General features: G+C 48.9%; 10 protein-coding genes across 10 annotated transcripts; 7 read left to right on the forward strand and 3 right to left on the reverse strand.

Moving 5' to 3' along the window:
• Positions 1-84: 84 nt before the first annotated feature.
• Positions 85-1,662, forward strand: EV420DRAFT_1297842 (uncharacterized protein). The gene is made up of 5 exons (XM_060468353.1): positions 85-449; positions 501-769; positions 820-998; positions 1,046-1,305; positions 1,357-1,662. Exons 1-5 carry the CDS (start codon positions 198-200, stop codon positions 1,531-1,533), a joined length of 1,137 nt encoding a protein of 378 aa, XP_060339456.1. The 5' UTR covers positions 85-197; the 3' UTR covers positions 1,534-1,662.
• Positions 1,419-3,756, forward strand: EV420DRAFT_55831 (uncharacterized protein). The gene is made up of 5 exons (XM_060482579.1): positions 1,419-2,076; positions 2,131-2,522; positions 2,581-3,320; positions 3,373-3,580; positions 3,638-3,756. Exons 1-4 carry the CDS (start codon positions 1,716-1,718, stop codon positions 3,470-3,472), a joined length of 1,593 nt encoding a protein of 530 aa, XP_060339457.1. The 5' UTR covers positions 1,419-1,715; the 3' UTR covers positions 3,473-3,580; positions 3,638-3,756.
• Positions 3,757-4,356: 600 nt separating this feature from the next.
• On the forward strand, positions 4,357-5,904 carry EV420DRAFT_1472849 (uncharacterized protein; the record flags this gene model as incomplete). The annotated part of the gene is made up of 9 exons (XM_060469087.1): positions 4,357-4,396; positions 4,504-4,549; positions 4,602-4,836; positions 4,872-4,893; positions 4,953-5,054; positions 5,085-5,262; positions 5,314-5,434; positions 5,485-5,583; positions 5,638-5,904. 9 exons carry the CDS (start codon positions 4,357-4,359, stop codon positions 5,902-5,904), a joined length of 1,110 nt encoding a protein of 369 aa, XP_060339458.1.
• Positions 5,905-6,273: 369 nt separating this feature from the next.
• Positions 6,274-9,288, forward strand: EV420DRAFT_1495972 (major facilitator superfamily domain-containing protein). The gene is made up of 7 exons (XM_060470865.1): positions 6,274-6,376; positions 6,468-6,952; positions 7,012-7,461; positions 7,521-8,178; positions 8,234-8,357; positions 8,410-8,861; positions 8,917-9,288. The coding sequence occupies exons 2-7, from the start codon at positions 6,741-6,743 to the stop codon at positions 9,175-9,177; spliced, it is 2,157 nt and encodes a 718-aa protein (XP_060339459.1). The 5' UTR covers positions 6,274-6,376; positions 6,468-6,740; the 3' UTR covers positions 9,178-9,288.
• A 385-nt stretch (positions 9,289-9,673) lies between these two features.
• EV420DRAFT_55767 (uncharacterized protein) lies at positions 9,674-11,527 on the forward strand. Its single transcript, XM_060482574.1, has 5 exons — positions 9,674-9,897; positions 9,955-10,293; positions 10,350-10,486; positions 10,533-11,114; positions 11,165-11,527. The coding sequence occupies exons 1-5, from the start codon at positions 9,807-9,809 to the stop codon at positions 11,225-11,227; spliced, it is 1,212 nt and encodes a 403-aa protein (XP_060339460.1). The 5' UTR covers positions 9,674-9,806; the 3' UTR covers positions 11,228-11,527.
• EV420DRAFT_55600 (uncharacterized protein) lies at positions 11,446-14,875 on the reverse strand. Its single transcript, XM_060482558.1, has 6 exons — positions 14,277-14,875; positions 14,093-14,223; positions 13,978-14,038; positions 13,808-13,919; positions 12,656-13,754; positions 11,446-12,602 (listed from the first exon to the last, which is right to left on the reverse strand). Exons 1-6 carry the CDS (start codon positions 14,467-14,469, stop codon positions 11,619-11,621), a joined length of 2,580 nt encoding a protein of 859 aa, XP_060339461.1. The 5' UTR covers positions 14,470-14,875; the 3' UTR covers positions 11,446-11,618.
• A 236-nt stretch (positions 14,876-15,111) lies between these two features.
• EV420DRAFT_55969 (NADP-dependent alcohol dehydrogenase) lies at positions 15,112-16,675 on the reverse strand. Its single transcript, XM_060482591.1, has 4 exons — positions 16,302-16,675; positions 15,982-16,242; positions 15,497-15,929; positions 15,112-15,444 (listed from the first exon to the last, which is right to left on the reverse strand). Exons 1-4 carry the CDS (start codon positions 16,471-16,473, stop codon positions 15,300-15,302), a joined length of 1,011 nt encoding a protein of 336 aa, XP_060339462.1. The 5' UTR covers positions 16,474-16,675; the 3' UTR covers positions 15,112-15,299.
• Positions 16,636-19,714, reverse strand: EV420DRAFT_55922 (tRNA synthetases class I (M)-domain-containing protein). Its single transcript, XM_060482586.1, has 14 exons — positions 19,549-19,714; positions 19,417-19,490; positions 19,320-19,362; positions 19,263-19,270; positions 19,056-19,209; positions 18,961-19,002; positions 18,821-18,910; positions 18,722-18,773; positions 18,327-18,672; positions 18,262-18,269; positions 18,015-18,213; positions 17,798-17,958; positions 17,712-17,743; positions 16,636-17,659 (listed from the first exon to the last, which is right to left on the reverse strand). Exons 1-14 carry the CDS (start codon positions 19,617-19,619, stop codon positions 16,879-16,881), a joined length of 2,061 nt encoding a protein of 686 aa, XP_060339463.1. The 5' UTR covers positions 19,620-19,714; the 3' UTR covers positions 16,636-16,878.
• Positions 19,715-19,726: 12 nt separating this feature from the next.
• Positions 19,727-22,526, forward strand: EV420DRAFT_1495996 (OPT oligopeptide transporter protein-domain-containing protein). The gene is made up of 12 exons (XM_060470866.1): positions 19,727-19,883; positions 19,935-20,078; positions 20,131-20,254; positions 20,305-20,426; positions 20,475-20,508; positions 20,558-20,818; positions 20,870-20,978; positions 21,028-21,068; positions 21,121-21,524; positions 21,574-21,714; positions 21,763-21,971; positions 22,017-22,526. Exons 1-12 carry the CDS (start codon positions 19,861-19,863, stop codon positions 22,400-22,402), a joined length of 1,998 nt encoding a protein of 665 aa, XP_060339464.1. The 5' UTR covers positions 19,727-19,860; the 3' UTR covers positions 22,403-22,526.
• EV420DRAFT_1495998 (uncharacterized protein) lies at positions 22,527-23,670 on the forward strand. Its single transcript, XM_060470867.1, has 5 exons — positions 22,527-22,728; positions 22,784-22,828; positions 22,884-22,932; positions 22,983-23,072; positions 23,125-23,670. Exons 1-5 carry the CDS (start codon positions 22,546-22,548, stop codon positions 23,589-23,591), a joined length of 834 nt encoding a protein of 277 aa, XP_060339465.1. The 5' UTR covers positions 22,527-22,545; the 3' UTR covers positions 23,592-23,670.
• Positions 23,671-23,860: the final 190 nt, after the last annotated feature.

Raw genomic sequence — 23,860 nt, forward strand, 5'->3', positions numbered from 1 at the left:
GCGATTTTTCAACGAAGGATGTTTATTGTAGAAGGAGAAAATTCAGGATATAATACTCTAACTCGTCCTAATTTATCTGTACGACCAGAATCACGACTTGAAAAATAAGCTCTTGTTGAACAGTTCCGCCGCATCCGGCCCGAAATACGACCTCACCTTCCCAATTGGAAAATTTCTTCATCATCTCTTCAACGACCATGGGACGGACAAAAGCCAAGAAAAGGGCAAAGTCAAAGGCAGTTGACCCACCGCCTCAAGACTTTCCTCAGAAAGGACCTTCGATTTCTTCCCTTCTCGAAAAAGCACAAAGCCTTGTCACCCAATGCGACTATGATCTTGCTCGACGATTTATCCTTCGAATATTAGAGACCGAGCCAACAAACACAGAAGCACAAGAAATGCTTGGCGTAGTAGAACTTGAAAGAGGAGATATAGATGCTGCGAAAAGGGTTCGTTCTTTTCCTTGCCTTGCCGGACGATGCTCAACGTCGCGTCGACAGGTCTTTACTGCTATGATATCGGCTGCAGAAAATTCGACTGTTCCTCCTCCTCCATCTGCCCATCTTTGCTTGGCCCAGCTTTGCGAAGATGAGCCCAAGCTGGCTTTACAGCACTATCAAACGGCCATTGATACGCTCATGGGCCAGCTGAAAGGCAAGGTCAAGGCAACTGGGGATGATTTAGACAACGAGGCCCAAATCAAGTCAAATATCGTTCGCGCTTTAATCGGTCAGGTTGAGATATGGATGGATCCTTCGTATGATCTCTGGTATGTTCGAGTACCTTGTGTTAAGGAACAGCGACCTTACTATCTCTAAGTTTTGAAGACGATGCAGAGAAAAACTGTGAGAGCCTTTTGGCGACCGCACTGCAGACGGATCCTGGAAATTCAGAAGCTCTCCAATCTCTGGCCTCTGTGCGTATGTCGCAACAGCGCCCAGAAGAGGCCAAAGAATGTTTGGAGAAAGCCTGGTCAGCTTGGAAGGACCTGGATTTAGGTATGTCCTGCTGTTTTCTCAGTACCTCTAACTAATCCAAAAATTAGATGATCCCAGAGTTCCGCCTATAGCTACGCGCATATCATTGGCCAAACTATTCCTCGAATTGGAGCTATATGCGCCAGCATTGCTTGTTTTGCATGGTGTCATGTTGTCCGATGACCAGGAAGTTGAAGCCTGGTATCTTGAAGGATGGTGTTACTTTCTTATGGCCGAGCAAGCACGGGAGACTAGCGGCAAGTTGAAGGATATGGCTTGGGAAGAATTGGCGAAAGATGCTCGGGATCGCTTAGAAACGTGTCAATTGGTAATGTCCTCCTTCCATCAGACATTTTGTATCCTCTTACCATCATTTCAGCTCCATGTGAATGAAGGACACCCTGATATACCGCTCCTGGATCATGTGAAGACATTAATCAGCCAGCTAGAAGCTCTTGGCATACAGCCCTCAGCTCCGCTTGATGAAGAGGAAGAGGAACGCGAATGGGAGGACCTAGACAGTGAAGACGATGACGGCGATGTAGAAATGTCGTAGCAGACGTTGCAAAAGTATCACCTCTACAGAATCTAATAATACCCGGTTCCGGATAATATCTCGCTTGTAAATGATCGGCGAATGAATTTGAAACACAGAAGACCGGCTTGCTCTTCTCTTCTTCATTCTGTTCCCATCCGACCCTTGGAAACATATTTTCCTTTCTATCTTCCACCCTTCGCATGGCAAAACTGCGTCGGGATACCCATGAATCTCAATTTTTCCCCTCTACAGAACGGCCGTTGCGAATCGTCGCGTCGGGCACTCTCTTTGTGACACATACGTTATCCATACCGTGTCAACCTACACCCTCTTCAGTAATTCGCGCTCATTCTGTTGAAAAGAATCGTGGCGGCTCTGCAAGCACTCTTTTGTCCCTTTTAGCCCAGTTTTCAAATGTCGAAGCGGCTCTCGTCGCGCCCCTAGGTGGAAACGATGAAGGAAACATGATAATTCGGGATCTGGAGAAGGAGGGCGTCAGCACGCGATTTTGCAAGATTTGGCCTGGCTCAGGTGTTCCCAGTGCCTGGGTCTTCCATGCCGGTACGTCGTACTTGACTTTAGCTTTGGACAGAATTGCTGGACGTAATTGCTTAGTCGATAATGACACGCGTACGATCGTGAACCACAATCCTCTACCGGACATAACTCACGAGGAATTCGTCTCAATTCTTGGTCCTCTCTTGGCTCCAGAGAATTACATACTTTTCTCGCCGGCAGAGTCTCCAGCGTCGCCTATGCATCCACCGGCGTCACCTTTGCCAGCTTCAATGTCAAACCAATCATCACCACGGACTCCGGGGACCCCGGTCATGTTTAATCCTAATAGTCCTGCCCCGTTTGACTGGCTTCATTTCGAAGGCAGGTCAGTGAAAACGACTTTGAGTAATATCACTGGTCTAGACGGTCTAGCACGGGAACGAAAATGGAGGAGTCACTGTGTCTTTAGTGTGGATGTCGGAAGAAGAGGAAGACAGGGTGTAGAAGCCGTTAGTCCGAGCCTTTTATTTTCATCTCGATTCTGCGGCTCTAATATTGCACTTCTAGCTGATCCCGCATGCAGATGTTCTGTTTGTTAACAAGCATTACGCTCAGGCAAACTCACCCCATTATGCCGCAACGCCCCGAACATTCCTGCTGTCTTTCATGAGTATCGCGCCTCCGCATGCATTGCTGGTAGCGCATTGGGGCTCTGAAGGTGCCGCTGTCTTATCTTTACCTACCCGAGAATATTTCCAGAGCTCGGGATGGGTAGAAGATCGGTCAACAGCTCGACACCCTTCCAATTCTCACCCTCCTCTTCCTCGAAGAAGAGATACAGTGGCCAATACCACTGCCAACTCTAGTGAAGTGAACGATGTGCTGTCTGTGAGAAGCGGAAGCGACTTCTGGGCTGACGGGCGCAGCCGTACGCCTTCATCTAGTGCATTTACCGCTGGCAACTATACAAGTAGTGATGCTCGGAGCCATCTTGGCCTCGGCACGCCTCAAGCAAGGTCACGTTCGCGGCCTCGAGGTCATGGTAACAGATACGACACAACTCAGACCGAGGAAGACGACAATGAAGATGCCGACCACGACTCCCAAGGAACAGAAGTTCCTGAAAGCGACGATAACGTCGTTGACGAGGTTGGCGCGCAGGACGCGTTTGTGGCGGGAATGATATATTCTTTGAGTCGGCGGATAATGCCAGGTCCTCCGTATACCCCCGCATCGGGCGGGGAAGACGTTCGTCCTGCTAATATGGATCACGAAAAGGGTCGCTGGAGACTAGATGAATGTCTACGGTCGGTTATTCTTTTTTAGGATCGATTTGTTACTTAGGTCATTCCCTCATAGATTTGCGACTGAGCTTGCGGGGCGTAAAGCCCGCCGACGAAACTGGGACGGATTGGCTGATGAAATGGCGCGCGCAGGGTGGTTTGATAATGCTTATTAAAGCCATACAATGGCGTGTAATGGTATACCAACTGGTTACGAACATACCCATTTTTCGTTATTTACTGATAGATGCATCTATATTGGATACACATTCTTTGTTTGCTTGGCAAGTAAAATTTCTTCATTTCTTGACCGGCCTTGCCTTACCCCTCGTTTCTTCTAGCACTAGGTTGCCGTCGCGGCACTGACGTCGCCTGACTCCTGCCTTCTCTGATTCTCCTGTGCTTCAATTTTCTCCTCCGACCTTCTCTATACCTGAATCGAAAATAACTGCTCGGAAAACAAAACAGCGGTTCCCAGGAAGAACCGATTGTGCAAAGCGGTGCTTGGAGGCGTTTCCTCTAGCTCGAACTGTAAGCCTCGGTAAGAAATGTTGCAGAATAGCTGAGCATTCCGTTGAATACGGAATTAATTTTCACTTCTCTTCAGTTTGTTGAGCTAGATGTCATTCCCGGTTGTTCGTAGCGTTTCCCACTACGGGTCATCTGACTGTAGGGTCCTCTTCTTGCATCTTCGAATAGGTAAGCCGTCACTGGTTTGTGAGCGTTCCGCTGGATGCGGAATTGCTTTTCACTTCTCGTCATTTTCGATGCCATTCTCGGTTGTTCATGGCGTTCCCACTCTAGGTCATCTGCTACTAAAGCTAATTCTCAACAATTCAGTTCCTCCTGCGCGCTACGTTCACGAAGACTTCTCTCCGCTTAGTTTCCAGGCAGGCCCAAAGTATTCGAGACCAATGGTACTTGACAATGGCATTTACGAGCGCCGCGCAGAATGATCGGGGCCCTCGGAAATACGTACCTTTAGGTGTTCCCTTCCTTCCGGCTCAATGTTTTATAGCAAGGCTGCTGCCTTCCTACAAGCACACTTGGTCTCCTCCACATGTCTACGGCCTCCGATGCTGCTATCGTTCATCTGTTAAGTGATTCATTGTATCAAACCACGACTGCGCTCGTGTTGGAAAGTGTTCTATATGGCAAGGTCTTTCTTTCTTTACCTGGACCTGCTTGATTAATGATACTTCAATAGGCGGGTACTTGATTCTCATGTTCTCTGTGCTTAGCACTTTATTACGGTAAAGCAATTCATGCGTTTACCGTAGAATTCTCTATACTCATTTGTCTTAGTCGAAATCGGAGAGACAGGGCAAGATCATACCCCAGACTCGCCTTGGTTTTTACGATCGTACTGATGTTCCTGATGTCAACATCTTTGTGGGCAATGGATATCGCCGATGTTTTGGGTCCTATTCAAGCGGTGCTTGTCGACTCCCAAGGCAGCTTTTCCGAGCGCTTTTCGGGTTACATATACACCGAGCAAAATAATCGGGTAGTTGCCCAAACTTTCATCTACACATTTGAAGTGAGTCGAGCTCCCATGGCAATTGTTTGATGCAGCTGATGTCTGGACCTACTCAGTGTAATTTTAATCAGATACTTCATGAGTGGCGGAACGGCTGATTTCGTTTGGCTTTGTAGTTCTGATCGGTGATGCCGTCGTTGTGTGGCGAGCGGGTGCTCTATGGGCTTTCGATATCAAGATTATAGTTGCTCCTCTGATCACTCTAACGGCTGGAGTAGGTACGTAACTCACTCTCTTGGGGGTTTCAGAGATTAACGGAAATCGCCCAGCCATGTTTTTCCTCTTTGTTGGATGCACTGGGCACACTGGCTGGAAGCTCATAGACGGAGAACAGGCACGATTGTGCAATCATGCGCAGGCTGCAACATTCTTTCTATCTTTGGGAACGAATGCGATGGCAACATCTTTGATTGCTTACAAGGCTTGGTACGTTTGCTAGGTCTTTGCGTATTCGCGTTGAAGATAGTGTGCCTACAGGCTCCTTCGACAGTCATTCGCACGCGCCTATTCTCCACAGCGTGTCAGGAGGTCAAGGACTTTGACGGAGAAAATCCTAATGTTGTTCGTCGAATCAGGCTTCATTTATCTTTGCTTCTGGGTGGGTTATGTGACTTCCATCAAAATACACTCGGGTCTTATGACTCTCAGATATCGAAAAGCTTCACGTATTTTCCACTCAGCACCGCAATCCAGGCTTCAGCCTACTTCGGTTCCGCCATGCTCAACTCTGCAGGAAATCAAGTTGTCGTATGTTTCCTTACTTTCTATTTTTGGGAAGGGACTTCTCAACGTTACCACTAGGGTCTGTACCCGACTATCATAATCGCCATTGTTGCTCGTCATCAAACCAACTGGGACGCTCCCGTCGTGTCCTTGGAACCCCTCACTGTCAATACTGGAAGTAACGTTGGCGAGATGCAATTCGTTCCTCATACAGAAACACTTGCTACTTCCCCCAAAACGCCCGCTTCTGTTCATGTCCGCCATTCGGTCGCGTTTGCGACCGGCGAATTGGAATCTGAATCATCTCAAGCTACAACATCTCGAGAGATCTCTTCTATGATTTAGTCGTTTTTGGCCCAGTGAGCCTCCTGTATGAAACGATATTATTGTGAATCAGCATCGTGGTAACGGCGAATTGAGTCATGATAAGAACCGGTCCGAGTGAGCAACGAGTTCGGAATGAGTGCCAAGTGCACGGCAACCTCAAGGTTTTGACTCGTTGACTATTTGACTAAGGTCGGAGGAGCTGTCATCCGGGCCTTTCGTTCCTCCTGTCTTGGATTTTGGAATGGGTCTTGAATAGTTTGTATACTGATGTTGTACTTGTACTTGAGACGCACTGGACTTGTTTTTTGGTTCGATAAGAGCCGGGCCGGGTTTCCCGAACATCCTCGGAACAGGCGCGGAAGCAGCCTTTGCAGTATAGATTGGCCACAGTGCTCAGAATTCATTGCCAGTACCTCGTCTCAATAGATCTCAATCGTGATGCATCTGATGCTGTAACGGTGGCACCTGTATGTATGAAACTTGACTATATGTACGTCGTGCCGCCTTTACTAAATGCGTGCGCGTGATGGCTGATGCCTTTTTCGTTTTTTTTCTCGATTTATTCGTCACCAATGACACAGCTCGGGACCTCTCGGGGATTGCTCTTGACATTCTTCCAACTTGACGGACACGCGACACTGTCGAGCAGGACACGACAAACGACACGTCCTGCCACTGGGACGGCATTTTATCATTACCTGGCTGCCTTGAAGGCTTGCTGATAACGCGTGTACTTATTGGTTATTCGCGTGCACTAATCTTACACGCTTATCCCGGCGGCAAAATAGTCCCCGTTCCATCTTTATCTCTTACTCTCTCTCTCTCTCTCTCACCATCACCACGCCACCTCCACAATGTCGAGGCAGCCCAACATCGAGTCCGTTGCTGGCGACCCCCTCATAGGCAGTGACCTCGCTGCCTTCTCACCCTCTCGTTCTCGTCTTGCTCATCATTCAGTTCTCTCAGCCCTCTCTTCAGAAAGCGTGACTGAGCGACGCTCGGAACACGAGCCGCTTCTGGGTCCTGGTCGGCCGAGAAAGCCATTCTATAGAGCAAGGCCGCTCTGGTGCGATTTGGTTTACTTATGATATATCATATGGGCGGCACTCATTGCATATGCTACAGGCTAGTACCTTTCGCCATCACGGCGGCACTGACTCGTGGCATGACCACCGCGCCTCGAGTTGAAGTCTTCACACAACTCGCATGTTCTCGTCTACACCCACATCCGTTCAACCATACTCTGGTCGAAATACCCTCCGTTTCTAGTGACCACCTAATATCTATATCTTCATCTGTTGACCCTCTTGGACCTAATCTCTCTCCTTCCTATCTAACCCAAGTCACACATTTCGACTATAACACCAATGTCACAGACGATGACCCACGCGACCTTCCTTCTCCGCAATGTCTTTCTGATCCTGCAGTTCAGGCTGCCGCCGCCCGGCTTCAAACCATTATGATCACGACTATGGGCCTTCTCTCAGCACTCACTACAGGTTGGTGGGGTCATTTTGGGGAAAGACACGGGCGTACAAAAGTCCTAGCCATTGCGACATCTGGTCTATTTTTCACGCAAGTATTCTTCATAATGAAATTTCCCTTCGCTTGCTGACAAGTGATCTATATTTCAGGGACCTCATGTTCATTCTTGTCTCGACCCCGCATTCTCCCTTGTCGTCACATGGTCACAAGCTATTAATTATCGCTCCCATCATTGAAGGATTCCTTGGCGGTTGGTCTACCCTTCAAAGCGCTACCAGTGCCTATGTATCCGATTGCACGTCTTCTGGATCTCGTGCGACCATATTCTCTCGGTTCACGGGTGTGTTCTACGTCGGGTTTAGTATGGGTCCCGCTATTGGAGGTTGGATAATCAAAAACGGTATAGGCGCGCTGCCAGGACAGCCCAAATCAGTCACGGCAGTATTCTATCTAGCCGTGTTATGCTCCCTCGCGAATCTTCTTCTTGTGCTCTTTGTATTCCCCGAGTCCTTATCCGCCGAGAAGAGAGAAGCAGCTGCGAGAGAGCACGCTATGACTCACTCCGTCAAGGGCAAGGCCAGGGATTTGAGCGGGCAGGACTCGGGTGGCCATGACCAAGGCGCCAGCTCATCTTCAGACGAAGAAGGGGTCTCGGAGACCAAGCGATTTGCCATCATTCGCAATTTCTTGAGTCCGTTGTCGATTTTCCTACCTGTCACCATCATAGAAGCGGAGGGAACGAGAAGACACCGAGACTGGAGCTTGACCATGTTGGCAGCAGCGTTATTCGGGTATATGCTCTCAACGGTTAGTTTAATAACAGACTGGTCAATTCTGCTTTACTGATCGCTTTGAAATGCAGGGCATTTATCAACTCAAGTACTTGTACGCCGTTCATGTATATGGCTGGGGTGCCGAGCAACTCAGTTACTACATCTCTTTCATGGGTGGCGCTCGAGCCGCATTTTTACTCCTTCTTTTGCCCTGTACGCTACTATCTTTTTGGTCCTGCCGTACCAATGCTGATTCTTAAGGTAGTCTTTATTTCTGTTCTCAAGCCGAAACCTCAAACACCGGCCAAATCTTCCAATGGCAAAGCCACCAAGCCTAAATCAACTAAAGCCCATCTCGCTCAGGAAATACGCTTTGATCTGTTCCTGACGCGAACTTCGTTTATCATCGACATTGTGTCCAATGTGCTTGTAGTGCTATCTCCTGCACCCATTTACAAAGTACACGTGTCTTCTTCTTCATCGTCTACGCCGGCATCGAGACACAGCGAAGCACTGTTTGTAATGGCCAGCTCATTAACTAGCATGGGCTCCGGAGTTGTGCCGGCGGTGCAAAGCCTTGCATTGTGCATCACTCAGGCGCGAACGATCATAGAAACCGGAACAGTCCCAGAGGACCAAGCCAAGGGCAGTGCAGGTATTGGCAAGTTGTTTGGTGCGCTAGCTGTGCTACAAGCAACTGGGCAAATGATCCTCGGAGTGAGTATCGAGTTTGATCCTTTACGTGTGGTCGTGTCTGACCTGTTGATTGCAGCCCATGATATTCGGTCTTATCTATAGCGGCACCGTTGCCACCTACCCAAAGGCGATATTCACGATTGCCGGAGGAATGCAGGTGTTTTCCCTGATGGCGGTGATGCTTGTGAAAAATCCGGTGGATTTGTTCAAGGGGAAGAAGAGCATGAGGTGGGTAAGAGATAGCAATGAGGAAGTAGAACGGGGACGATCAAGGGCCAGCAAGGATCTGTTTGGGGGACAGACACCGGGACCATCTGGGTCTGGTTCGCATCATTAGGATGCGAATAGTGTGCTTTACTACTTAGACGGATATATGTTGTATGATATCAAACTTACAGTGTACTATAGTAATATTCATCGAATGTCATTTAGAAGGGCTTATGTCGTCTTGAAATTCCATTTACCTGAGGTCCCAAGATTAGGTTGACCACGGTATCCGAGCAAATTCTACCACAGCTGAGCCCTGAATCAACAACTTACCCATCGGAAGCCCTTTGAGAAGTTACCGGTGGTACCGAACCAGGTACTTATATCTTGAACTCTCACCCGGAGAGTACAGGCGCCCAGAACCTTGCATCGCGGCGGCTTCCGAGTCAGAATCTGAGAATGGGAGGCATCTCAAGGTTGACCATGTGCAGCGCATGCATTCATGGCAATGCGAACTGGAAAAGATTGGAAACATCAGGCATGACCCTGCATAACGGGGGGAGATATTGGGGGCGTTGTACAGTATCAGTAAGATTTTTGGAACTTGTTGGTAAGAGAAGAGTGTTGTGTCACCAAAAAGGTCCGAGAAAGGGTGATGACTAATACAGTGCAAACAAGTTTCAATTTGCTTGATAGCAATTGACTTGACCTCGACGTTCACTACTGCCCGTTGTCGTCGTCTGCTACAACCAGGTCAGCATGCAAAACGCAGTCGCTGGCCCTTCTCGCGCCCCGACACCGCCGCCGCCGTCGATATCTAGCCCTGGTCCTCTCTTTCTCCCTCCACCAGGTCCGCCTCTTGTTCCACCTCTCGCCCACAATCTCACCCGTTCACTTTGTTTTCTAGCGCAATATCCTCCAGCTCCAGCCCTTTTCACGAGCACTGAAGATCTCATATCCCATTTCTACCTCCTCGATGCCTACGACAAGTATGTGCGACCGTTCATATCATCCGATGACCAGGGTGCTGCCAATGCGCCACCGACGCCCTCCATATCACATCCACTCACACCGGGAGGCCATCTTGACAAAGGGAAGGGCAAGGAAGTCGCCGTCAACAGTCCTCTCGCGCTCGCTCCACAAACTCCCGCGGCGGATCCCCAGGATCCCGATGACGATGATCCAGGTGGCAAGGGAGAAAAGAAGAAGAAGAATAACTACAAGCACCTCATAAAGGGCACACCTGGTGCGTTCACTACGCCTTTATGCCGCCACTGTGTACTAATCGCGTGTGGCGCATAGGCAAACATTCAATGAAGAAGGATGACTACCTCACGTCAGTGATCATGGGTCCAGGCAAGGAGCGCATAAAGATCACTCCTTTCGACCTCAAGACTCAGCGCGAGGCGTTCTCTGTCAGTGCAGAAGGGCTGAAAGGCGTAGGTTCCATTTCAATTTCTCATGTTCTGGATCTGATCCGTGCAGTGGAATCCAAGCACGTTGATTCAAGAGTCGACTCAAGCACGAGAAGACCGGAAGAAGCGGGTACGTTCTTGTATGACCAATGTATCACTGACCACACTCATTCGGGTACAGAAAGAGCTAAGGCGACTCGCAAAAGCCCAGGCCAACGCCTCTGCTTCTCACACGCCACAGCCAACCCCGACCCCCATTCAAGCACCTATACCTTCTACGCCTGCCTCCCTAGCTGCTCAGCGCTCTGGCACCCCGCGGCCCGTAAGCGCCGTGCCTCGTCCCGGGAGTACCAAACCCCATCTCCCCCCAGTGCAGGTGACAGGCCTTAATGGAAGAACTAGTGGCGGAACCCCCCGGACTGCCACACCACACCCACTCAGCGCCCCACCCGTCAGTGCAAGTTCGCTGGCTGCACAGCAGCAGGTGCCGAGAGGGAAGAAGAGAGAACGGGATGATTCCGTTTCGAATCCGAATTCGAATAAAGTTGCCCCGCCGCAGCCTATAACTTCGAACATTCCCCCAAAGGCGATCATGAATGCCAAGGCGGGTATTCCGGGCGCACGCCCGAGACCGATAAAAAAACAGCGAATGGTTCTTGTTCTTCTCGTTCTTGTTAGGCTCTCTGCTGATGTTTGGTGTAGGACATCCAAGGTCAATCGAGAGATACGGGCCCCATGCAGCAGCCTACGCCACAAGGCGTCTAATGGTGTTGCGACGTCCAAATTCCTGCCTTGCCTCCCTCATTTTTAATCTTGTCGTCGCCGCATCTATACCTTATTAACTTTGTTCTTACTCTTGCATTCCGTCATCCTGCACATAACCAACACCCGCATGCATTTGTTACTCACCAGCAATATACATTCAATTAGTTCCGTTAGACTCCGCCCACCTGTACCTTGATGCAAATCTCGTCGCTGATCGTAAATGCGTTACAATACATAAGCGTCATGAAGAAGAAAGACACAAAAATCAGTACACTATTGGTGATATCCGTAAGTATTAGCATAATAAAGTAGACGGTATAAGTACGGAGCCCGTATAAATATAAGTTACAGAAGTAAATCCGTTCCAGAGTATCCAAAAATATGCACCATATTACCTCCTGCCTAGATTCGTGACGCTTCGGTTGCTGATCCCAGATGCATCATAGCTTCTCCTACCTCCAGTGGTCAACCGGCCATCCTCCTGAGCAAGTATAGTCGTGCTGGCATTTTTCTTCCCGTCCAACGACATCAATCCTCTCTTCATTGTCCCTCCATGCCGTTTAGCATCCAAAAACGCATTTCCAGCAACAATCGGCATACTCAATCTCCGCATCCAACCGCCTTTGCTTTTCTCTCCAGGGCGACTTGTGGTTCCGCCATATCTGGAATTCTTGCAAGTGTCACAAGTGCAATAAGGCGGGTGCAGTTGGTTGAGTGATTGTCCCGATCTGTCGGAATTCCCGTTTTCCTCACTGCTGCTTCCCAAGGTGCGTGTTGATGGAGGTGCGAGAGAGTTTGCGTGTGGCGGTCGTGGAATCTCATTTCGCACGTCGTCTCGTGAGCGGGACAGTGAAGTATCCCTCGCTTGTCTATCGGAATCTCTGCCATGGCCGCTGAGTGAACGATCTTCACTAATATATCCATCTCGGTTTCTGCCAAGTGCGGTTGAGCTACTCATCAAAAAATCTCGTTGTCTCTCCAACTCCCGAGATTTGAGCTCAATTTCTAGCTCTCTGGCACGAAGTTTCTGTTCCTTTTCTTTAATTTCCAGCTCTTCGAGACGTTGCTGACGTCGAACGGCATCGTCATGCGCTGCGGTGTGAGTCTGGAGATTCGGTTGTGGCATGGACGTGGGTGTGGGCGTCGTAGACGCGTCACGGAACGCTCCCGGAGGGCTTCTTTCACGGAAGGACGCCTCGGCTTGCCGCGCTTGAGAGAAAAAATCCAGAGGAGGTAGAGGACGAGCGATAGGCGGGGAAGAAGCTCTGATTCTTGGGGATGAGGGCCCGTCACTAGGTTGATACCGGGTAGCCAGATCGGTCACGCTCATAGGTAACCGAGGGATATCCCTAGGCGGAGGAGAGGAAGCTCCAGACTAGCAATACGGTCAGACATTTCATGAGATCGACGAGAAGATGCACTACGTACATCGTATGAATAACGGCTGCGCATCGCAGCTACCACACTACCACTACTTGTCGCAGTGTCATGTCTGTCTACATCTTTACCTTTCACACTATCGATTCCTCGGGTTGGCGACTTGTAACCGGACCCAAATTCGCGCTCATTAGGTGGTTTGGAGGTATTTGAGGAGGTAGACGAACGCTCCGCTACAGTTCCTGATGATTCTTCTAAACTTGGCACCGTCAGTGACCGTACAGGTGTCGGACGTCGAAGGCCGTCATGGCTATCTGACGCGCTTCCACTTGACTGATTACTTATGTCAGGTTTGTCATTGAATTTCTGTTGAGGGGAAGGCGGGGCAGAGACAGGTGATGTCGATGTCGTCTCCCCAGTGATGCTCTCATCACCACCAGGAATGCGGACGTCGGATGGTCGGGACAATGTCGGGATGCTGACATGAGAAGCAGACGATGAGTGAGATGACTGTCCTAGAGAAGTCTGCTGTTGCCGCTGCGAATTAACGGGAGGAAGCGGGAAGTGGGTAGGAGGTGCAGGGAATGCAGATAATGATCTCACGGACCCTGTATTAGGATCCAAAAATGGCCGGATAGGATTGTCAAAAGAGGAAGGCGGTGTTGACTGGTTCTGCTTCTGTGGTGCAGCACTTGTTGGCGTTTGGGGGTATTGAGGCTGCGTAGGGGAAGGTATGGGTGATGATTGTTCCCTTTCTTTCTCATATGCGGACCACATCCCAGGATGGGCTTCTGTTGGCTCTTGCGAGTTCAAGTTAATAGCTTCAGCTTGCCGATACATCGGTGGCGAAGGCCGGTCTTCATCGAGCGCGCCATTTATATGTTCGCGAACAGTTTGCGGTTGTGGCGGTGGCTGTAGTTGAGGCTGCTGTTGAGCGGTGGTATCGAGGTCAGGCAAGTCCGGAGGCATAGGACCTCCCCAGCCCCCTTCGCAAAGAGCTCTCCATTCACCCAAGGGCCCCACGGTTGGTGCATATCGACGAACACCTTCACAAGCTCGGAGCCATTCAGCATCAGCTATACGTGACATACATGCTGCCACATTGAATGTCGTAGATGTATGCCGTTGCGTTACGAACAATGTGTGGTTGCTAAATTTAATGACTTTGAATGTACGACTGCTATAAGAGTAACTTGTACGTACTACTTTTCCTGGGATATTTCCGGTCCAAGAGCGCTGATAAGAGTGATGTAACGTGCATGCTCGTCACTGGCGTCGCGAGCACTCTTCTTGGACTTCTTCTCGTAGACCTGACCTAGTCAAGGAAGCCTTGTTGAATGGATAAGGAACACACAAAGTGAAAAGTAATTTACCTGCTTGCTTAATCTTGCCATTGGCAACAGCGATTCTATCGTCATGAGCCTTCTCCTCTTTCTGTAATAAATGACAAATGGGAAGCTGTTCCTTGGGGAGTTGCTGCGCACGTACGGCAAGTTTCTTGAACCATTTCCTGACCTCGGTACTGATTCCTTCGTATTCCTTGTCAGCTATCTTCGCAAACTTAGCGTCGATATCGGAGAGAGCTTCGAAGATGTTGGCACTAGCACCCAACGCGTTGGCTAGAAGTCAAGGTCGACCATCAGAATGACCAGGGGGAGTAGAGCGGACTAACCAGCGATGCCGGTCGTGCTTTTCAATCCAGCGCTTTCACGGAGAGCCTTTGCCAACTTCTTCTGCAATATTACCACAGCTTCGGCAGCCTCACAATAGTCGCTTAAGACGCCGAGCAAGGTCTCCAATGATTTGCATGATTTATGCACATCTACTCTGTCGTAAAGAGTTTGCTGGCCTTGATTGCTGGCCATCCAACTTGTCGTCAGCTGCCACAGACAGTAGAAGGAAGTGGCGGGAGCAAGACCCGGTAAGTAGAATGTTGGGGCAGCCCTGAAATTAATCTCCCACGCAGATCCAAAACAGAAATCAGACCACGTTTTGCACGTTCGTTCGTTCCTCCATCACTGGGCCCTCGACTATAAAGAGTATTCAATCGCGATAATAACGCGCAGAATTCAAATATCGCTTATCATTTATATATTAAACAGAGATGCGTTTATTAAGTGATGCAGTTAACCGGGGGCCAGTCACTGTTTGATAGAGTACTATCAGTTAGAACTCAGCACCTCTCTTAGCCTTCGTTTGTCCATAGTTTACATCTCTACATATTTACTGGCCTAGTCAAGTCCTAATCACTGGTCTGTGGGAGGAACATGCCAAGCGCTGATCTAGAGCGCTGATCACGATCGGAATAACTCGAAAGTTAAAGGACGAATTGTCAGCACCGGCAACAAGGGCGTATTTCTTTTGCTCCGGAGCCAAAGAAACAACCAAAGGTCTTTCAATGATGTGAAGAGCAGATACCGACATCGGACAGACCTTCGAACTAGTAACTACTAAGTATTGCGTAAGGCGGCAGGAGATTCAAGGCCGCTCCGGGATGAGGTTGTCGCGCGCGTCCACGTATACGGAATCTTTCAATCACATTTCTCTCGGCTTTTCATAACGGTCGTCTATACCGTAATAAGCAAAGGCCGCTGCTTCACTATTATGCAGATGTGTACGTATTCTATCCAAATACTTCTAAGTCTAAGTTCTAGAAGGCAAATGCGACCATGCAGTGTAACAAAAATTCTAAAATCTACTGGTTCGTAATAACACCTCGGTAGCGCAAACTGCCCGAGTTTAATCGATCTATGGCCTCAGTAATCCCCTCAACAGTCATGGGAAATTTTTCAATCCTTGGAATTATCTTGTTGCGGGCGGCAAAATCTAGCATATCGTTGCTGGAGACGTTTCAGAACAGCCAGAACGATTCAGATGATGAGTCAAGCTTACTGCATAACTCTTCCAGCAAGAACCGTTCCAACCACCTCAATACCCTTCCAGGCGAAAGGTGTGTATGGGACGCCCATCGTGTACTTGGGGTCAGTAACAGTCAACGGAATGACGGTGGCTTTCGGGGCCAAGATCTCGAAGTACGAGTCATAATCCACCATTCCAGCCGCTGTGATTATTAGTCTGTTGATAGGTTTCGGCAAACCAATCTGTGATAGGTTATCAACACCTTTGGTTGCGTAAAATTCGTTCGCCCCCAAGCTCAAAGCCTCCTCTCGCTTCGAGTTAGTGCCAGAGAAGACAACAACGTCACACCCCATTTTCGCCGCGAACTGGATGGCAAGGTGTCCCAAACCGCCGATGCCGACAATACCAACTCGGTCGGTGGGTTTACAATACTTGATCAAGGGCGTGAAGACCGTGGAACCGGCGCCTGAAGATTGAGACGGTTAGTCGTAATCACACCTTAAGTAGGACGTACGTACACATCAGCGGCGCGGCTTGTTCAGATGATAGAGCATCCGGCAGTTTGAAGAGCCAATCTTCCTTCCAAACACCTAGTTCCGCAAGGGAACCTTGGTCGGAATTGGCCGAACCAAAGCATTTTTTGACCTGGCAAAAGACCTCGTTATCGGTCTGGCATTCTCTGCATAATCCACAAGTCTCATGCATGTACCCCCATCCCACTCGATCCCCGACGTTCAGCCGTTTACAAGAGGGTCCGACCTCTTGAACGACACCGACACCTGCGTTATCATAGTCAGAAAGGTTTTTTTGTTCCATTCGATATGATACGAATACCAACCTTCGTGGCCAAGTACCATATCTATGTTCAGGTAATGCAAGTCCGTTCCGCATAGTCCACTGTGTGTGATCTTGACGACAACGTCGTTGGGAGAAAGCTCCTCCCTAGTGAAAGAAGACTCGACGATTTTGCCAGAGGCGGAGCCTCGGAAAGTTCTGCCTTCATAGACCATTATCGTGGGAGCTTGAGTGTAAACTGTACGTGTAGGGCTTCCTTTAAATACTTCACCGAAATTTCTCTATCTATGCCCAGCATGCTTCGGCAGCTCCAGAAGCACATCTGGAAACGGCCCGACAGGACCATCTTCATTCCGGTCATTATAGATTCTGTCGCAGCCCCTCGAGAAGTCGCAGCAACAAACGTGTGCTAGTCGGGTGGTTACCGGCCTGAGGCCTTGAGTCCTGGTGTCTAGAGACAAACATTCGGCCAAGTCAAATGGAACCATGTTTATCCGGTATAGCTATTCTACAGATCTAAGCACAGGGTTGGTATCTGAAAATAACATCAACACCGATGAGCTTTGTACATCTAATAATATACTTCTCTTGACGGCGGCAGACTAACAATCTATTGAGCTTCAAGGATGCCGCAATTTAGCCAAGTCGCCCTTCAACTTCTTCAATACATCCACTTCGGCCTTAATCTCCGCGTCCAGCTCCTTCGTCTTGGGAGTTTTACTCTTTAAAGTACGAACGACATCCCCTTGCTCTGTTATCTTTGCTTCCACGGCCAACATTTCTGGTGTCTTTGGTATGTCCGCAGCGGGTACCGGTGGGACCTTACTTTTCCCTTTTTTACCGGCGGGCTTTGACGCCTCAGCCTTCGTGGCGCTCTCCAGCCCCCCGAATCGGGCCCGGAATTTTTCAGCCATACCCTCGTCAATCTTTTTGAACAGATGCTCGGGTTTGCCAATAGTATGGCCAGCGAGGATATCGGTTGAAAGTGTGTCTGGAACGGATCTCGCCGGGGCGTTGAGCTGTTCGAGAATGTCGGCAGTCGTTGCAGGCATGTAAGGATACACCAGAGTGGATAGGACGTAGATAAGGTTGACGGCACGAGAAAGGACCTTTGCGCAACGTATGGGATCTGAAGTCATCAGAGCCTTACCAAGGCCTGAGGATTGCAAGTAGCTGTTGCCACGGATGGAGATGAGCATAATGGTTTGGAGACCAAGACGAAGTTTCACGGATTCCATGGCGTCGATGTAGTCCTTTAGTAATCCGTTCACATCCGAGATGAACTCGGCATCGTGTTCGTCGTTGACCGAAAGTGGGCCTGGTTCGTCACCACTTTCAGGAATGACACTGTTGTATTGTGACGACACGAATTTGAGGACTCGGTTGACAAAGTTACCGAAGCTAGATTTATTAAGGTCAGGATACGCTGCTGCAGTATGGGAGAGATACAGACTTGTTCAACAAAACATTGTTGTTTGCAGCAATCTATGGTGAACATGTGAGACCCGTTTGATAAACGCGGGCGTCAGAAGGACTTACACAATCCGACCATGAGAACATAGAATCGGCTGTCTCTGGTCTTGTCGATAAGAGGTAATACCTCCAGACTGAGGATGGTATACCGGTCTCCTTCGCAGCCGGTCCAAACACGCCACGATTACGGCTTTTCGAGAACTTTCCACCTTCATAGTTCAGATATTCTTGAGAACAAGTCAGCCTACCTCGTACGCAACTGGGCACAAGAGACATAGTTTACCAGTTGTTGACAAGTGGTGTAGGGTTGTCCAATTCCTTCCATCACCAAGCTGAACTGAAGGGAAGTAGACCGTGTGGAAGTACACATTATCTTTACCCATAAATTGATATAAACGGACATTCTCCGGGTTAAACCACCATTTTTCCCACTCTGGTGTGTAGTTGGCACTGATACTCGGGTATCCTATGGGGGCATCGAACTAGAAACATGTCAAAATGTGCGCTTTGGTCAAAAATAGGGTCCCTACCCATACGTCTAGAGTACGGAAAAATTATGATTAACTGCCGACATGAAAAATGTAGATGGACCTACATAGAACTTTCCCCTCCATAGATTTATCTTCCGCCGAGTCAATTGGAACAGGCACGCCCCATTTCAGATCTCGTGTGACGGGCGTAGGGAGTAATCCAGCCTTCACCCGCGCGTCAACGAGTTCGCCATCTCCGTTGATCACTGAGTTGGAGGACCATTTCCCTGCTTTCCAAGATTTTTTGATCCATTCCTCTGTTCGAGGTTGTATCTGGTCTAATTTAAGGTAATTATGAGTCGATATTCGTGTCGTTACACGATGATCTTTATTGACCAAGCATCGAGGCTTGATTAATTCAATGGCGTCCAGCGTCCGGCTGCAAAGATCGCACTGATCACCACGAGCATCCTGGATACAACTGTGAGCAAGACATAGCGACAAGAAAACCTTTTCAAACCTCATAGCCACAATGTGGGCAGATGCCTTCTACAAAACGATCGGCCAAAAACCTGAGATCTCAGCGAACCATAGATTTTATGACGGCATTGCAACTCACTTCGGGCAACCCTCACAGTAAATCTGCTCTTTATCCTGTTTCTCCAAGAAACCATTTGCTCCCAAATTCCGGTATATCGTTTGACATATTCTGCGAGATTGGTTAGCCGGTACTATAAATGAAGCAGGGCGTTCGCGCACTCTGTATGCCAAGGTGTCGAAGTGCGTCCAAAATAGTCGAATCTAAAACGGAAGTTGGTACGGGAATCTAATGGAAGAACAGGACACTCGCGTACCCAATGTCAAACCACTCGTAAGTCTCTTTGTGGAGAAGATGATATTTGTCACATAACTCTCGTGGGGTGATATTTTCCTTCAAAGCTTGAGTTTCCGTAGCAGTTCCGTACTCGTCAGTCCCACAGATATACAGCGTTGTTCTATTTCTAGTGCCTGTCCGGACATGAAGAAGGCCTAAAAAATACGCAAAAACGGCCAAAACGTACGGTTATAACTAATGGGAGAAATTAGCTCGTAGAAGAATGAATAGAGCGCAAACTCACCGGCTGAAAACGTCGGCACTGAGAGTACTCCCGATAATGTTCCCTGCAAGGCGATTAATTAATTGCGGTTCACGCGACCGTGTCCGGGGCCTCTCACCCAAATGCGGAACGTTGTTGCAATATGGCAGCGCAGAAGTGATCAACACATTTTTCTCCCCTTCTTTTGGCAACCTGTACAGGCCGCACTGTTAGCTTTAGAGTCGACCACTGACATCCAGAAGCACCGTACGTCGCAGGGTGTCCTGGAGGAGGAATGACTTGTAGTAGACCATCCGCAGATCTGATTTTTCGGCCGGACATAATATGCAGCGCTGGGAGGACGTCGAGGTTGATGGAAAGGGCGATACAGCAGAACCAGCAAATCGATGAAATGACTCGGGCCCAAAGCTGCAGACAAGCATGCTCACATAACGCGGTGTGCCACGTGGATCACACGCGACACTCGTTCTTCGGATGACGCGATTGCTGACTGAGTGCACGGCCGAAGAGATAGCGGCCTTTCCTTTCCTTTCTTCCCTCCGTCCACGCCAGCGCCAACATTATGGACATCTCTCGCTGGCTTCAGTGGGTAATTTCCGTTGAATTTCACCCGTACGTTGCTTAAATTTGCTCCAGGAACCGCTGGGAACCGCTCGCAAGCTTACATTCCTCGGCTTCGAGAGAGTTCACCCCAACTGCTGTTATTTTGGGTCTCCTGATAGGATGCTTACTGTGTTTCACGAATCTATACTTTGGACTGCAGACCGGCTTCATCAGCATGTTCGTCAATACTGTGATTGCCGAAAGAAAGAGCTTAAGACAGCTATTTTAGGATGTCTCTGCAATCCGCCTTGATTGGCTTCCTCATATCAAGAATGCTGCCCAATCCTCTTAGTGCCCAAGAAATAATAGTCGTGCAAACCACTGCTGTAGCAACCGGAACGATGCCTTTGGCTGTGGGTGACCCACATGCAGTCATTGACCATGTAGACTTATCATAGTATAGGCGGGCTTTGTTGGCATCCTTCCTGCTTTGGGACTTCTAGATGAGGAAAGAGATGGATCTCCACCCATTCATCTTACCTGGATAGCCGCCGCAGGCTGGTCTTTCGCTGTTGCATTTTTCGGGTATGGCCATCAAGAGTTCTTTCAGGCGTGACTGAATAATGTTTCTAGGGTGTTCATGTCCCCTCCAATCCGAAAGCAAGTGGTATGTTGCTAGCCTGATAGGAATACAAGATAATAACTTTCCTTCCTAGATTATTGAGGAGCAACTTGCGTTTCCATCGGGCACCGCTACGGCCCATCTCATATCTGTGCTACATAAGTTGCCACCGCCGGAAACTGGGTTGCACCGACGACCTGGCTATGAGCGTATCGATGATGAAGAGATACCCGAACCTTCTAGTCCGATCATAGACCAGGAGGAAAGTGTACTGGTTGCGCATGAGCAAGAAGTTGTTCAAAGCACTGGTTGGCAAGCGTTGTTATGGAGTTTCGCTTCGTCGGGGGCTATGACAGTAAGACACAATTTGGACATTGCTCTCACTTTTCACTCACGTCCTACTCAGCTCTCAGCGTACTTCTTCCCGGTTATCTTCTCCATCCCTCTATTTGGAAACTATCTTGCCAAAGAATGGTTATGGACTTTTACTCCTAGTTTGTCCTATGTCGGTCAAGGTTTGTGAACGTCAGATACAATTTTTTGGATCTTGACCAATAGCTGTAGGGATCATAATGGGTTATCCCGTGACTTTGTCAATGAATTTGGTATGACATTTTACCCTTTCAATACTTTAGGACTAACTGATAAATATTCCAGGGCATGTTCGTTGGTTGGGGGATTCTCTCGCCTCTTTCGAAGCATCTGGGTTGGGCTCCTGGACCAGTCGGTAGTATGACGGACGGTGCTCGGGGATGGATTCTGTGGATCTCCTTAGCGATTATGTGCGCTGACAGTCTTGTGTCCTTGCTTCCCGTCATTTTTGGTTATGTCAAGGAGGCGATTGGGACAAATCTCGGAGTTGGCTCATATTCAGATTCTAAAGAAGACAATGAAGTCGAGACAGCCGATAGGCTCGTGCCGCAGAGTTGGGTTGTAATAGGCTGGGTTATTAGCGTCATTCTCGGGACATTCTTGGTCTGGATTGTCTTTGGTCATGAAGGAATTAAACCTTGGGCTACCTTCCTGGGCTTCGTTCTCGGAGGAATGCTCAGTATTCTCGCGTATGTAATATTCTTTTTGGTCGAGCACATCGCTAATTATGCCTAACAGAGTGCGCGCTCTCGGAGAAACGGATATCAACCCTGTTTCCGGTCTAGGGAAGATTTCGCAGCTGTTCTTTGCTTGGATACAACCTGGAAATATTGTAGCGAATATCATAGCAGGGGGAGTAGCAGAGGCCGGGGCCCAACAGTGAGCACCTTGTCCTGTTGCATAATTATATATCTAATAAGCGTCAAGGGCTGGCGACCTCATGCAAGATCTGAAGACAGGGCACCTGTGCCATGCATCTCCGAGGGCCCAATTCTACGGTCAATTAATTGGATCAGCATTTTCTATTTTGGTTACAACAACTGCCTATACCCTATATAATCGGGCATATGATATACCAGGACCTTCGTTTCCTGCCCCTACGGCGCATGTTTGGTTAAGCCTGGCGCGACTTTTGCGTAAGCAGCATGTCTGCATTGTTTTCTCGCTCTGATTTCTCGTAGGTGATGGAAAACTTCCGGAACAAAGTGGCGTATTCATGCTCGCTTTTGCAATCATATTTGGGGCTGTAGCAGCATTTAAGACGTATGCTACTCGGAGGTATCTTTGGTACGCCAAGTGGATACCATCCGGGGTAGCTTTTGCTATTGGTTTCTTGAATACGCCGTCTTTTTCGATAGCGCGTCTGATTGGCGGCGTTCTCGACCATGTCTATCGTACTCGATTCGCTAAAGACAGATCAGATATTCGCCTCATTGTTATTGCGAGTGGTTTTGTACTGGGTGAGGGCGTTACGAGCATTGTGTCTTTAATACTTCGGACATTTGGTGTTGGTGTTGCTTCATGCTGGGGGTGTAGCCATGGCCTGTGTGGAGGATGCTCTGCATGATTTGTTCTTCATATTTGTGGTAGACTTGTATAATTTAGAAATACAGAACCGGCGTCTAGTTTGATCGGAACACGTCGATGCCACGACACCCATATTAGAAGTATGTATAAGCGCACAGTGGCGTTTCTTAAATTCATACCCTCATGTCCCGACAACAGTTAGCGACAATCCCCGCTTTGACATTCTACAAAGATGAATTGACGAAATCGCGTCGGACCGCTCCGATACAGCAGCTTACGTGTGTGGGGAAACCGTGTAAACTGTACACGCCCGACGTCGTGCGCTGCACCAATCTAGGAGGAACCGGTACAGATGTTGACTGGAAGGTATCTTTAAGACTACTGTTTGGCATGCGAATAGCTGACGACAACCCTGCAAAAGTGTGTGGCGGACTTGCCGGAATCTTTGCGGTTCGGTAGAGTGGAAGTAAGTTCAGCCATTTCAGTCTTCTCCTTTCGACCATAAGCGACGGTGTTCTCAGGTTTCTTGTGAAGGGTGGTCAGGGCCAGGGGATCCTTTTGTCCTGAAAGGTGCGCAAGAGAATGCTCTGTATTCGTCTCCCAACTAAAGCGATTTACAGGATCTTGTGGATTAGAATATCGCCTTGTTCAGATTCCAAGTTCTCTGAGAAACCCAGACTTGCAGAGTGGCACGACAAATTGGTTTCGTTGTGCGTACCACTATCTGCAACATTGTCGGTATCATTAAAGTAATGTTTCCAGCTCTCGATGTTTCCGAGATTGTGTTCGGCCTTCTCTGGATCACTGTATTTGCCCTGATAGCATACAGTTTTCTGAAATCATGTTTTAGTCGTTCAACTACCAACCGCCGGCCACAAAACCCCAGCGACAGACGGGGCCCCTCTGGATGGTTTCCAGGGAGCTACGGTGACGATTATACACCACCACCTCCCTACACAAAGAACTCTACAGATCAAGGCTGGAGGCCAGGGTTTTGGACTGGAGCGGCTCTGGGTGGTTTAGGTGCTCACCTCTTTAATAATCGCCGTCCAAGAGACGTCCCTCTGCCCCCTCCAACAAGACGGTTCTGGGACTGGGAAAATAGTCGGGGATCTGGCGTTTTCGGGAGAAGGCGAACAAGTTACGAACCCGAAGACCGTGGCGAGGGACCATCGAACTTGGGTGCGATGAGATCTAGTACGGGGCTTGGTGGTTCCAATGTCAGATGAAAGAGGGTGAGTATGATGCCCGTCGGTCTAGTACTAGCTCTAATCCCTTTTTCCAAGACCGAAGACTGTACCGTACATCCGTCTCAGCGAACGGATATTTATATTAAAATAAACTTGTATTTTTGACACCTTTTTACAATTGCCACCGAACTTGGCACGATATCACCATCAGTGGGGAGTGTATACCGAATTCTACCCGACGGCTCAGTGTCATGTTACCATGACGAAAAAGGACGTACATTGGGGGAAATCTTCGGTGCAACACAAGC

This window comes from Desarmillaria tabescens (genome assembly GCF_030435595.1).
Source record: "Desarmillaria tabescens strain CCBAS 213 chromosome Unknown EV420scaffold_1, whole genome shotgun sequence".
NCBI lineage: Eukaryota > Fungi > Basidiomycota > Agaricomycetes > Agaricales > Physalacriaceae > Desarmillaria > Desarmillaria tabescens.